The sequence below is a fragment of the Miscanthus floridulus genome, chromosome 3 (genome assembly GCF_019320115.1).
Source record: "Miscanthus floridulus cultivar M001 chromosome 3, ASM1932011v1, whole genome shotgun sequence".
NCBI classification, from domain to species: Eukaryota; Viridiplantae; Streptophyta; class Magnoliopsida; order Poales; family Poaceae; genus Miscanthus; species Miscanthus floridulus.
This window is the reverse complement of record NC_089582.1, coordinates 96465829-96480241: the sequence shown is the minus strand read 5'-3', so window position 1 is coordinate 96480241 and position 14413 is coordinate 96465829. Positions and strand designations below refer to the sequence as shown.

At 45.6% G+C, this 14413-nt stretch overlaps 2 protein-coding genes across 2 annotated transcripts; one reads left to right on the top strand and one right to left on the bottom strand.

The window, feature by feature from the left end:
- Positions 1–1082: 1082 nt before the first annotated feature.
- LOC136544086 (uncharacterized) lies at positions 1083–3378 on the bottom strand. The gene is made up of 3 exons (XM_066536356.1): positions 3068–3378; positions 2259–2473; positions 1083–2050 (listed from the first exon to the last, which is right to left on the bottom strand). The coding sequence occupies exons 1-3, from the start codon at positions 3376–3378 to the stop codon at positions 1083–1085; spliced, it is 1494 nt and encodes a 497-aa protein (XP_066392453.1).
- A 1515-nt stretch (positions 3379–4893) lies between these two features.
- On the top strand, positions 4894–13826 carry LOC136541933 (plant UBX domain-containing protein 2-like). The gene is made up of 3 exons (XM_066534118.1): positions 4894–5832; positions 8356–8634; positions 13288–13826. Exons 1-3 carry the CDS (start codon positions 5056–5058, stop codon positions 13531–13533), a joined length of 1302 nt encoding a protein of 433 aa, XP_066390215.1. The 5' UTR covers positions 4894–5055; the 3' UTR covers positions 13534–13826.
- The last annotated feature ends 587 nt before the right edge of the window (positions 13827–14413 follow it).

Genomic DNA, 14413 nt, shown 5'->3' with positions numbered 1-14413 from the left:
GCAATCTGCACAACAAAAGGACCACCTAAGAGGAAAATACATGCATGCCAAGATGAGTTCATCATCGAAGTTTTAGTTCACGACAGAGTGTTAACACAGAGCTCGCAGCGCGTTCTAATGAACTTAGGCAAATTTTTATGAGAGTGCCATGACACCCATCGCCACCTCGACCTACACCACTCTCAAGTGCTCATTTTGATGCAACTGACGGTGCAAAAACATGGAGTTGGTGTTAGGAAATTTTGTGGATCTTTAAATGTCGATGTAGCATTGTCTATCGTCTTTTCAGACTTAAAAGGAATTCAAGGTTCCAGTTAGAACTAACACTCCCTGGCACTTTGCCATAATTATAGCAAGGTCTAAACCTCGATGATTTCAATTAACAAACATAGCACGACATATCACATACTCCATACTAACCCACAAGAGCAACACATTTGAACACCTCTTAATTATTTTACTTAATATAAATAGTCAAAAATAGCATCCTAACTATAATTTCAACTTCTTGTTGATTCACGAAAGGTCTAGTTTAAATGTCGGATTCAATTTTTGAACTATCAGATATACTATTGAACAACTTTTATTCACCAAAACAAGAGTTGCATTTTCATCTATTAAACTTGCGCTCCAAATTTTATTCAAGTACTAAATACAAGTTATATTTTATTTTGTTTATAAAAATTACTTCTCATGCCAAACAATTAAAAGTACTTTCCCTATTTTCTTGTTAAGATTTTCATTAGCACATTTAAGTAACTAACTCACTATATTTTAGATCTATTCCTTAGGCCATAATCTCAGTGCTAAGCGAGCACGTAACACCAGAGGTGTTACAATGACATGCTCTCATGGGGTGCATAGGCCTTGGGCTTGTAAGCATACTTGTTCCTCTTTGGTATGATTGGGTTCTCCTTGACATGCAGGCAAGTGTTAGATGCTTTAGGAGCTTATTGTATTGGTTGAGATGGTGCCTTGATTCTGTTGGTGCCACTATTCTGCTAGACCCCAGAACCTTTATGTTTTGGCGTGGAGCCTTCAGGGCACGGAACCTCCGTGTTTCTACGTGGAGCCTCCGCGGTCTACACTGGTTGCACCTCTCCAATGGTTTCCTTCTTCTCAAACCTGATGCAAGACACTCCATTCACCATCTTCCTTTCATCGGTCTTGCCACCCTTCTTGTGCCTGAGACCATCCTTGATAAATGGATGTCTTCCTTGAATGAACTTGTTCTTCTTGCTTGCATCATCCATGCACCCACTAGCTATGATATTGTTGAGTCTTGCAATTTCCTTCTTCATAGCTTCTATGTTAGCAAGGTTAGTAGCACAAGCTTCTAAATCAACATTGTAGCATCTATCACAACCCTTGCTAGTAGATGCATTAGAGATCTCACTTGCCTTCGTAGGATGTGAGGTTTTATCCCAAAGGATGCTAAATTGCTCTTTAAGCTCCTTATTTCTTGTCTTAAGGGCATTGTTCTTCTCTTGAAGAGTATTTAGGTCATCCTTTAGGGTAGCTATGACACTTTCCGCTTGGTCAATTTCCAAACGTAAAGTCTCAACCTCACTTCTTTCCGATGCAAGAGCTTTCTTGCAAGTAACATAGAGTTTCTCTTGTTTGGCAATAGTAGCTTGAGTTCTCTCTAATTCATCTACCACCTTGGCTATAAAGTTCTTAGATTTTTTATCCATTTTACTTATCAAGTTGTTTACTTCATCATCACTAGATTCATCACTAGAGTCTATGTTGGATTCATCACTAGATGGAGGAGAGGGTTTAGGCTTGGATTTTGGTTTTACCTTTTCTCCTTTGCCCATGAGACAAAAGAGTGTAGATCTCTCCTCATCATCGGTCAAGTTGGTGAAGAGCTTTGGTGAACAAGAATGCTTCTTGATAGTAATGGCTGCAACTTTGTTTGTTTCTTCTTCACTTGATCTATCATCATTTGAATCCCATTCATGACCAATATGAGCTTGACCCGAATAGTTCTTCTTCTTGTGTTGGGTCTTGTCATCTTTCTTGTATTGCTTCTTGTCTTTCTTGTTCTCTTTGTTCTCATAAGGACAATCGGCAATGAAATGCTCAGCATTTCCTCTTTTGCTTGTTGGGAAATCTCCTCTTCACAAACTTGTACCCTTCTCTTTTCAACCCCTTCTTGTACTTCCTCATGAACAAAGCAACATCACCAATCTCGCAGAAGATACTTCATCATGTTCATCATCACTTGAGTCACTTGATGAATCAACCGTCTCAACCTTGCTTGATCTTGATCTTAGTGGCTTGCTGCGAGGTGAAAGCCTTGTTTGATTTGTTTGCCTTGAGAGCTACCTCCTTGACCTTCAAGTTCTCCATCTTTGCTTCTAGCTCTCCAAACTTCTTCCTTTGTTGTATCTCCATCTCCTTGAGCTCATGAGTGAGTATTCTTCTAAGGACATCGCTAGGGGTGAACTCTTCAAACCTCTTCTTCTCTCTAATCAATGTCACAAGAGTTGGGTTTTTTTGGTGCAAATGCTTCCAACATCACTTTTACAACATGATGATCATTCAAGTCATCCCCACCCAAGCCTCTAATCTTGTCAACTATCACCATCAATCTATCAAACATCTCTTGAGGGTGTTCTCCATCCTTGATAACAAACCTATTGAGTTGAGCCATCAATAGATCAATATTGGACTTCTTTACCTTACTAACCCCTTCATGTGCAAGATGAAGGGTGTCCCAAATCTCCTTAGCAATCTCCAAACCAATCACTTTGTTGTACTCTTCCAGGTTTAATGCACTTAGAAGAGCACTAGTAGCTTGAGCATTGCAATGTATCATGCGAATCTATCTTGGTGTGGGATTTTCAAGATCAATGGGATCTTCAAAACCTACACACACAATATTCCACATCTTCGGATGGAGTTCAATAAGATAAGCCTTCATCATATGCTTCCACTTGGCAAAGTTGGTCCCATCAAATTAGGGTAACTTGCCACGGGTATGTTGATGTGAGTGTTAGTGGGCAAATTTACAGAATCATAGTTAAAGGATACACTCGAATATGATCTCTTGGTGTTAGACCTGAGTGTCCTTTTTGGTAGCCTTTGAGCATAGTACTCATCATCATCATCTCTATTCTTCGACTCGCTGCTTGGTTGTGGACTCGATTGCACCTTTCTTCTTGATTTGTGTTTCTTCTCCTCTTTGTTCTTGTTCTTGTCCCTTTGCTTGTCTCCCTTGGAGGATCCCTTAGCATCAAGCTTGAGCTTTGGAAGTCGCTCAAGCGCTGCTGTGGCATCATCCTTAGGAGCTTTGGGTTTCTCTTCACTAGGAACATCCTCAAAGTAGTCCTCTCCATCTTCCTCCAGTGCCCTTTCTCTAGGACTTGCCATTTCCTCACACGGTTAAGTGCTATCACGAGAAAACCTGGCTTCGATACCAATTGAAAGGATCTAGCAAGTGGCCTAGAGGGGGGTGAATAGGCCTTTTGCTGAAATTTAATCAACTTATGAAACAGTCAGAATGTGGAACCTCCGAGTTTGAGCGTGGAGGTTCTAGGACTGAGGGTGGAACCTCCGGGGATCAGAGTATGAAATTGATCTACTGCAGAATTTAACAAATGAAAAATAGATCGAATGTAATACCAATCTTTTTGGGGAGTATGTTGACCTATCCAAGCAGTCGGTTGCACCTAGAAGATAAGGAATTCGTAGATCGGATGCAAACCCTAAAAATCAATCCAAATTACAAGTAATAGCAGCAACAACAACAATCACAGTGAACACAAGGATTTATCCTGTGGTTCAACTTGCCATAAAGGCTTGTTTATATCCACGTTGTTGAGGTTAGCCACAAAGGCTATAGAGTCTCTTTCAACTCACTCCTCTTCTCCAACCTATCACCAAGGCAATGGGTTAGAGGGTTCCACTAAGTCGTAAAGGGTAATACAAACTTTCTAGTGCTCAACCATAGCGGATTGAGAGCTATCGGGCGACTGCTAGCCGTCTATGAGCCAAGCTCCAAGAGTAACGAACACACTAAGCGGTTAGGGCTTCACCAAGTGCACAAGATTAGAGGAGAATGATTTTCTCGAGCTTTCTCACACTCTCTAAAGCCAAATCCCTCAAGAAATCACAAAGATTTGCGCAAGGGAGTTGGGAGCACCAAGCTTGGGTGAGATAGAGAGCTTCAGTTTGAGTTTGAGTGAATGAGGAAGAAGATGACCGTTGGGGGCGAAGAGGTATGGTATAAATACCATCCACGTCACCCATAAAACAATCTGGTCAGACAAACCTCGGGGCCTCCACGTTTGAGCGCGGAGGTTCCGCGACTGAGCGCTAAGGTTCCATGTAGGTCAGAGCAGATAAGAATTCAGCTCGGCTTATTTTGTGGCTGGGATTATTTGAGTTGAAGATGGAGTTTTAAGTACTTGATTCCACTCAGCACACCATTAATATCCCCTTGATAGTACGACTTGTCCTATGACTCAATTTCAAAATATAAAATGAATTAACATAGCTCTTCGAGCCGATCGATTCAAGTTGGGGAATCTCCTCATTTGTTTCTTTGCATCCACGATTAAAGATATTCTATCAAACACTTGTTAAAGCTATTAATCATTTAATTATGTGATCAATATTACCAAAACCCACTTAGAACTTGATTGCACTTACACGTCAGAGACGCGATGCGACCGCGGAAACAAACAGGCCCTTACTGCTGCGTGAGAAACGCGAGAGGCCCATTTTGATTCCCGGGCTTTGACCGTGTACGAGGCTACCAGCCCGTGCAGCCCAGCAAGGTATTGCGGCCCGCCATACAGTCTAGTAGCGAAGATGCCTTGGCAGCTACTCCAGTAGGCACAAGTACAACCGCACAAACAAACGATTTTCGTGCAATCAAGCTGTATCGCCTCTCGCTTTTATTCCTCGTTTGCTTCGTCCCCGCGGCGACAACGATCCACCAGCGCCACTCCAACCAAGTCGTCTACTCCGCGTGAGCGCGCGTCCACGCCCCCAATCCCCTCTGTTCGCGGCCGCCCACGCTTCCTCCGCCGCCGGCGCCGCGCCATGATGAAGGACAAGATGAAGGAGTTCATGAAGAAGGTCACCTCCTCCGGGTCCGGGACCGCCTCCTCCTTCAAGGGCACCTCCCACGTCCTCGGCTCCGGCCCCTCCCCCTCCTCCTCCCACCCCGCTGCCCGCCCCTCAAACCCTAGACCAAACCCCAGGCCCGCCCCTAAGCGGCCGTCGCCACCTCCCCCGCCCACCTCAACCACCGATTTCACCCCCTTCACGCCCCTCGTCTCCTCCCGCCGCCCCGATGCGAACGGCACCGCGGCCGCCGCCACCGTCGCGTGCCCCAGCTGCGGAGACGCGTTCCCGTCCGAGCTCGCCGTCTCCGAGCATCTCGACGGCTGTCTCGCGTCGGCGGGGGGCGCCCGCGCGCGCGCCGCCGCGTACCTCGCCGCCGACCCGCCTCCGCCCGGGGCCTCCGTCGAGGTGGTCAAACGCCTGCTGGGCAATCTGCTCCGGGAGCCCGGCAACGACAAGTTCAGGCGGGTGAGATTGGGCAACCCGCGGATCAAGGAGGCTGTGACGGACAGGGATGGCGGGGTGGAGCTCCTGGAGGCCGTCGGCTTCACGGTTGGGGATGAGGGCGGGGAGCCCATCGCCGTGATGGACGAAGTGCCCAGCGACGCTAGGCTCAACGGGATCAGGAGGGCCGTCCTCCTGCTCGAGGGGGCACACCCCTCTGCGCCTCCAGTGAAGGCGGAGGCTGAGGCCAAGGAGAGCAGCAGCAATGTGGCTGATGTGCAGGAAGGTGCTAAGACTATTGATCGGCAGGTAAGCCGAGGGTTTAGGTTGGTAATAAGACATTTAATGTGCTTGTTTTAGCGTTAATCAGCTGGGTAACACAAAGCTTTCATTCCCATCAATCAGCACAGTTTGGTTGTTTGATTTACTTATGGGTTAATTAGATCTGTGCCATTATAACTTTGTCTTTTCTTAAGAACACCATTACTATTCGCCTATTTCCATTACAATTCTTCGTTTCCCACAAATATGCCACTGAATACGTATGGACACAGTCTGGGCCCAGCTGCAGGCGTATACGAAGACGTATACTTCATCTCCCCTGTCACTGACACGCGGGCCCCACATGTCATCTTCTTCTTCCCCCTCTCCTCATCACCTTCCTCCTGCTCCCACCTTCCGTCCATGGCTGTCGTGAGATGCTGGCATGGCGCTCCAGCGACCGTGGAGGGCTAGTGGACGGCGGAGGAGGTCAAGGGTGGCCCTGCAAACACACCGAGGGTGCCCTCACCGGTGAGAGCGGATCAGGTGAGGCCGGCGTCGATGAGGATGGCCCAAGGTCCGCCGGCGTCTGTGGGAGACGAGGTTTCCAGCTTAGGTTAGCCACGAGATGTAGCGAGATGGCCTCCTCATGCGCTTGCGAAGCCGATGGAAGCAGCGGAAGGGCGCAAGATGGCTTGTGCGAGGAGATCGACGAGCTCGGGTTGACCCCGGCAATGGTGGTGGCGGTGCTTGGTGGAGGCGCTGGAGCAAGGAGGGCTTGTGCTGCTGCTGCTGCTCGCGGCTTGGAGATGCCCATCTCCCCGAGCGCGGCCATCACCTCCTCCCCGAGGCCGAGCTCCTTGAAGCTCTCGGCGGCCTCGACCCTCTTCCCCTTCCCCTGCTGCGAGCTTCGCTCCGTGGCCCTCGAGGCGGGCCTCGGGACGCTAGGGGACGAGGCGTCCTTGAGGTGGCGGAGGCGGAGGCGCTCGAGGAGGAGCTCGTGCCGCGGAGGGGGAGCGGGAGTGGAGGTGGGGCCGAGGGTGGGGGCGGCGGTGGAGAGGGCGGCGCGGAGGAGGCGGAGCCGGAAAGGGGGCGGGCGGGAGAGGAGGAGGCAGCGACCCGCGGCGGCGGTGCCGGCCATCGCCATGGGCGACCTGCGGAGGCAGCGACCCGCGGCGGCCTGGTGCTCGGGATGGAGAGAGAGAACCGGAGAGAGAGATTCGGAGTAGAGGAGGAAGAAGATGACATATGGGGCCCGCGTGTCAGTGACAGGGAAGATGAAGTATACGTCTTCGTATACGCCTGCAGCTGGGCTCAGGCTGTGTCCATACGTATTCAGTGGCATATTTGTGAAAAACGAAGAATTGTAATGGCATGCTTCAAAATAGACGAATAGTCATGGCGTTCTTCAGAAACGACAAAGTTATAATGGCACAGATTCAATTAACCCTTTACTTATTATGTCATGACATTTTTACATGAACCGCCAATTTTAGGCTTGTTTCGTTGCGCTGTTAGCTTCATTAGGACTTAGGAGATAATAGTTAGTTATAGACAAATGTTAAACAACACTCGGTTGTTTTGGAGCAATCCAACACTTGACTTCTTGTGCCCTGTGATTAGCTTGGTTAGGGTTTGGGGTTGGGTGCCTTTCTTCTCCAACTCTGGCGGGTTTAGAAAAAAAATTGGGGAGGAAGGCTGGACAAGCGGTGGCGCCGCCGGCCAGGCGGTGGAGGAAGGCGGTTGGGCAAGGGACGGGCGGGGGCGTCATGGTGGGAGCCCGGCGAAGCCGGGTTAGCGTGGCAGCGGTGGGCGGTAGGGAGCCAGCGGAGATGGAGGAGGGCGGGGCGGGTTAGCGTGGCAGCGGTGGGCAGAGATGGAGGAGGGTGAGGCGGGGGCGTCATGGTGCAGCGAAGCCTGGTTAGCGTGGTAGCGGTGAGCGGCATGGAGCCAACGGAGATGGAGGAGGGCGGGCCAGGTTAGCGTGGCAACGGTGGGCGGAGATGGAGGAGGAGGAGGGCGAGGCGTGGGCTTCATGGTGATAGCCCAGCGAAGCCGGGTTAGCATGGCAGCGGTGGGCAGTGGCAGATTCGGCGGCGGGGAGCCGCTGGAGATGGAGGAGGGGCGGAGGCACGGCAGACTCGGTTGTTGGGTAGACAGATCCTAGTTATAACATATTTCCCCTTTTGAACTATTATCTCAAAAAAATTGCTGTTAGCATAAACATAGAACAGTGCAAGATTGTAAAGGCATGTACCCGGAAGATCGTATGTGTTACTAAATGTGTAACCATTTCTTGAGGAGGTATTAGTGGGACACTAGCTATAAATTAAGGGATATCAGAAATGCACATATGGGATTGACTAATTAATACGTACATATGGAGGTCCTTTTAGTTCTCTGATATTCATGTTTACAATGTCATTGATCGTTTCTGATGTTTATTTTGGTACATTGTATGATTTGTGTATGTTGTTGCTTGCTGTCCTGCCATGAACTATGTTCAAAATGTATTAATAAGATATTATACTGAACTCCAAAAGATTACAGTATGCGTTGTCACCTTTACAGATTCGGGTATTTGTCTCTGTTCCTGGGAGTTCTGTGGCACAAAACGATGTACCAGATTCTTTTTACAAGCTTAGTGGTGAGGAGATAAGGAATGAAGCAAAGATGAGGAGGGAAAGGTTAGAACAATCTCGATTGCTGATACCAAAGTCTTACAAGGAGAAGCAGGCATTGGCTGCTCGACAGAAGTATAAACAAGCAGTCATTCGAGTTCAGTTTCCAGATAGAATGATTCTTCAGGGCGTATTCCTACCAGGAGAGGCCACTAGTTCACTGTATGAGGTACCATGCTTGTTTCTTCCAATAATTTGTCATGTTTTTCAGTATCCTTATTTTCTTGATTCGGAATATGCTGATGTTCCATTCTTGGTGGCATTTGAATATACTACATTTTTCGGTATCCATATTGTTTTGATCTAGAATTTGTTGATATTCTTTTTTTGGTATCATTTAGTGGCGCTTCCTTAGTGGCGCGCTACATCGGCGCCCAGGTGTAGTGAAAAATGAGCAAGGGTATTCACATCTGAGTCGACGGGTGCGAAGGGTAAGAAAGCTAGTCGAACCAACTAGAATCCGTTTAGGTAGTTGGAATGTAGGGTCGCTTACAGGTAAGTTAAGAGAATTAGTTGATACCGCGACTAGGAGGCGTGTAAATATATTATGCATTCAAGAGACTAAATGGAAGGGTCAGAAGGCGAAGGAGGTGGACAATACAGGTTTCAAGCTTTGGTACACAGGGACAGTCGCGAATAGAAATGGAGTAGGAGTTTTGATTGATAAGAGCCTCAAGAATGGTGTGGTGGGAGTGAGAAGGCAAGGAGATAGGATTATCTTAGTCAAGCTTGTCGTTGGTGTCTTGAACGTAATTAGTGCGTATGCCCCCCCAAGTAGGCCTCGACGAGAGTGCTAAAAGACAGTTCGGGGAAGACTTAGATGGTTTGATTAGAGCTATACGTAGTAGTGAGAAACTTTTTATAGGAGATCTTAATGGGCATGTAGGTACTACAAGCGCAGGTTTCGAGGCAGTTCATGGAGGATTTGGGTATGGTAGTAGGAATCAGGAGGGGGAGGAAGTTCTGGATATCGCGGTAGCTTTTGACCTGATTATAGCCAACACTTTCTTTAGAAAGAGAGAATCTCATCTAGTGACCTTCAGTAGCGGACAACACTCTAGCCAGATTGACTTTGTCCTCGCAAGAAGAAAGGACAAACGAGCATGCTTGGGTTGCAAGGTGATACCAGGGGAGTGTTATTTCTCAACATAAGCTTTTGGTGACAGACTTTCGTTTTCAAGTGCGTGCCCGTAGGGATAAACAAGCTAAGATTGAAAGAACAAAGTGGTGGAAACTGAAAGGGGAGACGTCATAGGTAATCAGGGAAAGGATTATCAAAGAGGGCTCTTGGAAGGAAGAAGATGACATAAACAACATGTGGGAGAAGATGGCAACCAACATTCGGAAGGTGGCCTCGGAGGTGTGTGGAGTAATCAAAGGAAGTGGAGGCGAGGCTAAAGATACTTGGTGGTGGAACGAGAAAGTCCAAAGGGCTATTAAGGAGAAGAAAGAATGCTATAGACGCTTGTACCATGACAGGAGTGTGGACAACATAGAGAAGTACAAGGTGGTAAAGAAGACTGCAAAGCGAGCTGTAAGTGTGGCAAATGGTAGAGCGTACGAGGATTTTTACCAACATGAGTACGAAGGAATGAGAGAAGGATATTTATAGGATGGCTAGAGTTCGTGAGAGAAAGACAAGGGACTTCAACCAAGTTAAGTGCATTGAGGATGAAAGGGAGCATCTCTTGGTGAAGGAGGATGAGATCCGACATCGATGGCAAGAGTTTTTTTGACAAATTGTTCAATGGTGAGAATACGGACACAACCTTTCAGTTGGATGACTCTTTTGATGACACCAATAGGCGCTTTGTGCGGAGAATTCAAGAATCTGAGGTCAAAGAGATGTGGAAAAGGATAAAATGAGGTAATGTGATGGGATCGGATGGTATCCCAATCGAGGTGTGGAGATGTCTTGGGGACATAACTATAATATGGCTAACCAAGCTATTTAACCATATTGTTCGATCGAATAAGATGCCTGACAAGTGGAGGAGAAATATATTGGTACTGATCTACAAGAATAAAGGGGATATTCAAAGTTGTACTAATTACTGGGGAATTAAGTTGATGAGCCATACTATGAAACTATGGGAGAGAGTTATCGAGCATCGCTTGAGAGCAATAACGCGGGTCTCTATGAACCAATTTGGTTTCATGCCCGGAAGATCAACCATGAAAGCCATTTTCTTAATAAGACAAGTTATGTAGCGGTATAGGGAGAAGAAGGACCTACACATGGTTTTTATTGACTTGGAGAAGGCTTATGATAAAATACCAAGAAATGTTATATGGTGGGCTTTGAACAAACATAAAGTCCCAACGAAGTACGTCGGGCTCATTAAGGACATGTACAACAATGTTGTGACTAGTGTTCCAACAAGTGATGGAAACACGGATGACTTCCAGATTAGGATAGGACTACATCAAGGATCAGCTTTGAGTCCTTATCTGTTTGTCTTAGTGATGGACGAAGTCACAAGGGACATACAAGAGGACATCCCTTGGTGTTTGCTTTTCGCGGACGATGTAGTGCTAGTTGATGAAAGCCGGACAGGAGTGAATCAGAAACTGGAGTTATGGCGGGAAACTTTGGAGTCCAAAGGTTTTAGACTCTCAGTAGAACTAAAACTGAATATATGAGATGTGACTTCGGCACTACTACTCGGGAGGAGAAATATATTAGTTTGGAAGGTCAAGTAGTGCCTAGGAAGGATACTTTTCGATATTTAGGATCAATGCTACAGAGAGACGGGGATATTGATGAAGATGATAGCCATAGAATCAAAGCAGGGTGGATGAAGTGGCGCCAAGCATCTGGTGTCCTATGTGATAAAAGGGTACCACAGAAGCTAAAAGACAAGTTTTATAGGACGACGATTAGACCTGCTATGTTGTATGGTGCAGAATGTTGGCCTACGAAAAGACGACATGTTCAACAGATAAGTGTCGTGGAAATGCGTATGTTGCGTTGGATTTGCGGTCATACAAGAAGGGATCGAGTTCGGAACGATGATGTACGTGATAGATTGGGGGTAGCATCAATTGAAGAAAAGCTTGTCCAACACCGGTTGAGATGGTTTGGATATGTCCAACGGAGATCTTTAGAGGCACCGGTGCGCAGTGGAATCCTAAGCCAGGATAGTAACGTGAAGAGAGACAGAGGAAGACCGAAGTTGACTTGGGTAGAGGTAATAAAAGGAGACTTGAAAGGATGGAATATACCCAAAGACTTAGCCCTAGATAGGAGTGCTTGGAAAACAGCTATTCACGTGCCTGAACCTTGATTGCTTCTGCTAGGTTTTAACTCTAGCCTACCCTAACTTGTTTGGGACTTAAAGGCTTTGTTGTTGTTGTTGTTGTTGTGGTAGTATTTAAATAAACTGAGCATCTGTGCTATGCTCTTTGAACTGTTCATCATTTTGGCAATTGGTGTGTAATTCACTGGTTCTAACTTGCTCATTCATGTTAGCCCTAATATAAATTGGTAGCATTTGTGAAACTAGCTCACCGTGAATTGACTTGAAATGCATGGTTGGTTGCCTCTCTGGGCATTTGGTGTTTCTGCTTCCTTTTTTTTTTTTAATATTAGTGTTCAAAGTTGTATCCTGGAAACTGTGAACTCTAAAGTGACACTTATATGCGGAATGATGATCCAGATGATAACTAGGGTGTTTGGTTGAGGGATTGCTTGATCCTAGGCTAGATTGGTCCAACATGGCATCATCCTATAACATTGGTGGATGACCACATTCTTTGTTTTTCTATCAATATGGTTATGGGAGATGAAAATATTGGTGGACCAACTTATCAGATCCATCCAGTTAATACTGTTCCAAATTGTAGTTCACTTGGGGTTTGTCCTAAGTCAAACTACTTTAACTTTGACCAAGATTTTTGGAAAAATATATTAGCATCTATAAGTCCCAATAAATACATTATCAACTTATTCCATGGCTCTCCTGCGTATTTGAGAGAGAGAACATATGTCATGGATAATAATTTAATAAAACTAATTTGATGTTTTAGATGTTAGTGCATATTTCAAAGTTGGATAAGTTTGACTTAGGACAAAATCAAAGTGGACTATAATTTGGAATGGAGGGAGTAAGTAGGATTGGTTCGGAGTTGGATTTGTGAACCATTTTCAGTCAGAAAAATTAACAACCTTGGTTGCTGACACAGGGATCCATCAGCAGAACCTGTTTGTCTGGGCTTTGTAGCCTGTACACAGTGGTCTTCATGGCAGTGCATATTATGTATTGTTTGGTCTTTGTGGGTACAGTGGTTGACTAATATCAGGTGGTGCTGGTGTTTCAGTGACACTGGATATTCATCTATTGCCCCTAATAGAAGTTATAGAGTGCTGTATGGGAAGCTCGAGTACAATACCCTTGCTATATCAACATGATCTATTTGTATGTAGCTAATGTGCTTTGTGAATCTGACATCATGTCATCTATGCTAGCTTATTTTTGTAAGTAAGCACCGTAGCTGTTTCCTGTACATCATTTTATGCAGACATTTTTTTTCTACTTGAAATTGTCCTTTTAAACTTGTATCTTGTTCATGCATTATTTCTGGTCGAAAATGTCTGTTAATATTTGAACTTGTATCTTATTCATGGCTTGGCTTTGTAGCATGGATAGTCTGACTTCTATATGTACTGAGTCTTGCAGCTGTTCAATATTGTTATTCTGTGACCTGTGCCACTGAAAATTGTTCCATTTGATGTTTATACCAAATTTCTTGCAGTATAATCTATCTATGGCAGTTTCTGGTTTGTAGCTGCCGACTAACGTGCTGTCTTTCCTTATTGCAGTTCGTCACATCTGCTCTGAAGCAACCAGGTTTGGAATTCGAACTTATCTCTCCAGCCATTCCTAAGCCACGTGTGGTGCCCCATTTTCCAAACCCGGGAGAACGGGCACGCACCTTGCAAGAGGAGGACCTGGTCCCTTCCGCGCTCCTCAAGTTCATTCCCAAGGAGACTGATTCCGTGGTTTTCACCGGTTTGCTTGATGAGCTTCTCATGGCCAGTGAGCCGCTTCCTGCTGCATCACAATGAAGTGTGTGAATAGCAGTTTATTGGTGGGCTGCTGACTTCTATTGCTTTTTCTGCATAATATAGATGATTTCGTTTTTTCCTACCGAGTTTCTCTTACATTATACAATAAACACAGGATGATTACTTAAGATAACTATACATACATACCTGTATTGGCTGTTGGCTGACATATCTTGTGGAAAGGCTACTCAAGAATTCGTTAGGCCCATGTTGAACTGGATCTGAAGTGGGCTGGGGTGGACTGTAAAACTTCCAATACATGGAAAAATTGCTTGATTCGGCTGTCGTGGATTCTTACCCATTTTTGCAAAGGCCCAGTCTCTGTACTCTTCATTTTCCCCACACACATACGTTTTTAAGTTGGATGAACGCAGTGTTGTGACTTGAAGGTTGAAGTAATAATACCATTGTGCTGTTTATGTACGTGTGGCATATGACGCGGGTAGTATTACTGCTCTTTGGCACCAATATTGCTTTTGTCTGGTGGTTTCATTAAAGAAATAACGTCTTCGTGAATCGTGACTCCGTTGTGGTTGGCCCTTGCTGGTTGCCGCACACGGAGCTTAATGTTCAACAAATAATTACAAAATATTGATGAAAAAAGGATAGTGTCCTATATATAGTCACAAGTGAGTCCGTAGTTCAGCGGAGGAGTTATGTGAGTTGAAGGTTGTAAGTTCGAATCCTGAGAGATGACTCATTAACAAAGACTATTTAATTAACAGAGAGGTTGGCCACCACGTCTGGTGTTTTGATTATAATAATCTAGTCTATTTGGATCACAACTACATAATGTAGTTGATTGATTATTATAGTCGCAATAGGATCTTAACAGACCCTAATTCTAGCAAGACAACCTGCTCTTTCCATTAAAAAACGA

Coding starts and splice junctions, on each gene's coding strand:
- LOC136544086 (XM_066536356.1), bottom strand. CDS start 3,378: ATGGCAAGTCCTAGAGAAAGGGCACTGGAGGAAGATGGAGAGGACTAC. Junction 2,474..3,067: donor CTACCAAAAAGGACACTCAG/GTCTAACACCAA, acceptor GACATTGATTAG/AGAGAAGAAGAGGTTTGAAG. Junction 2,051..2,258: donor TAAGATCAAGATCAAGCAAG/GTTGAGACGGTT, acceptor ATGAGAACAAAG/AGAACAAGAAAGACAAGAAG.
- LOC136541933 (XM_066534118.1), top strand. CDS start 5,056: ATGATGAAGGACAAGATGAAGGAGTTCATGAAGAAGGTCACCTCCTCC. Junction 5,833..8,355: donor CTAAGACTATTGATCGGCAG/GTAAGCCGAGGG, acceptor TCACCTTTACAG/ATTCGGGTATTTGTCTCTGT. Junction 8,635..13,287: donor CCACTAGTTCACTGTATGAG/GTACCATGCTTG, acceptor TCCTTATTGCAG/TTCGTCACATCTGCTCTGAA.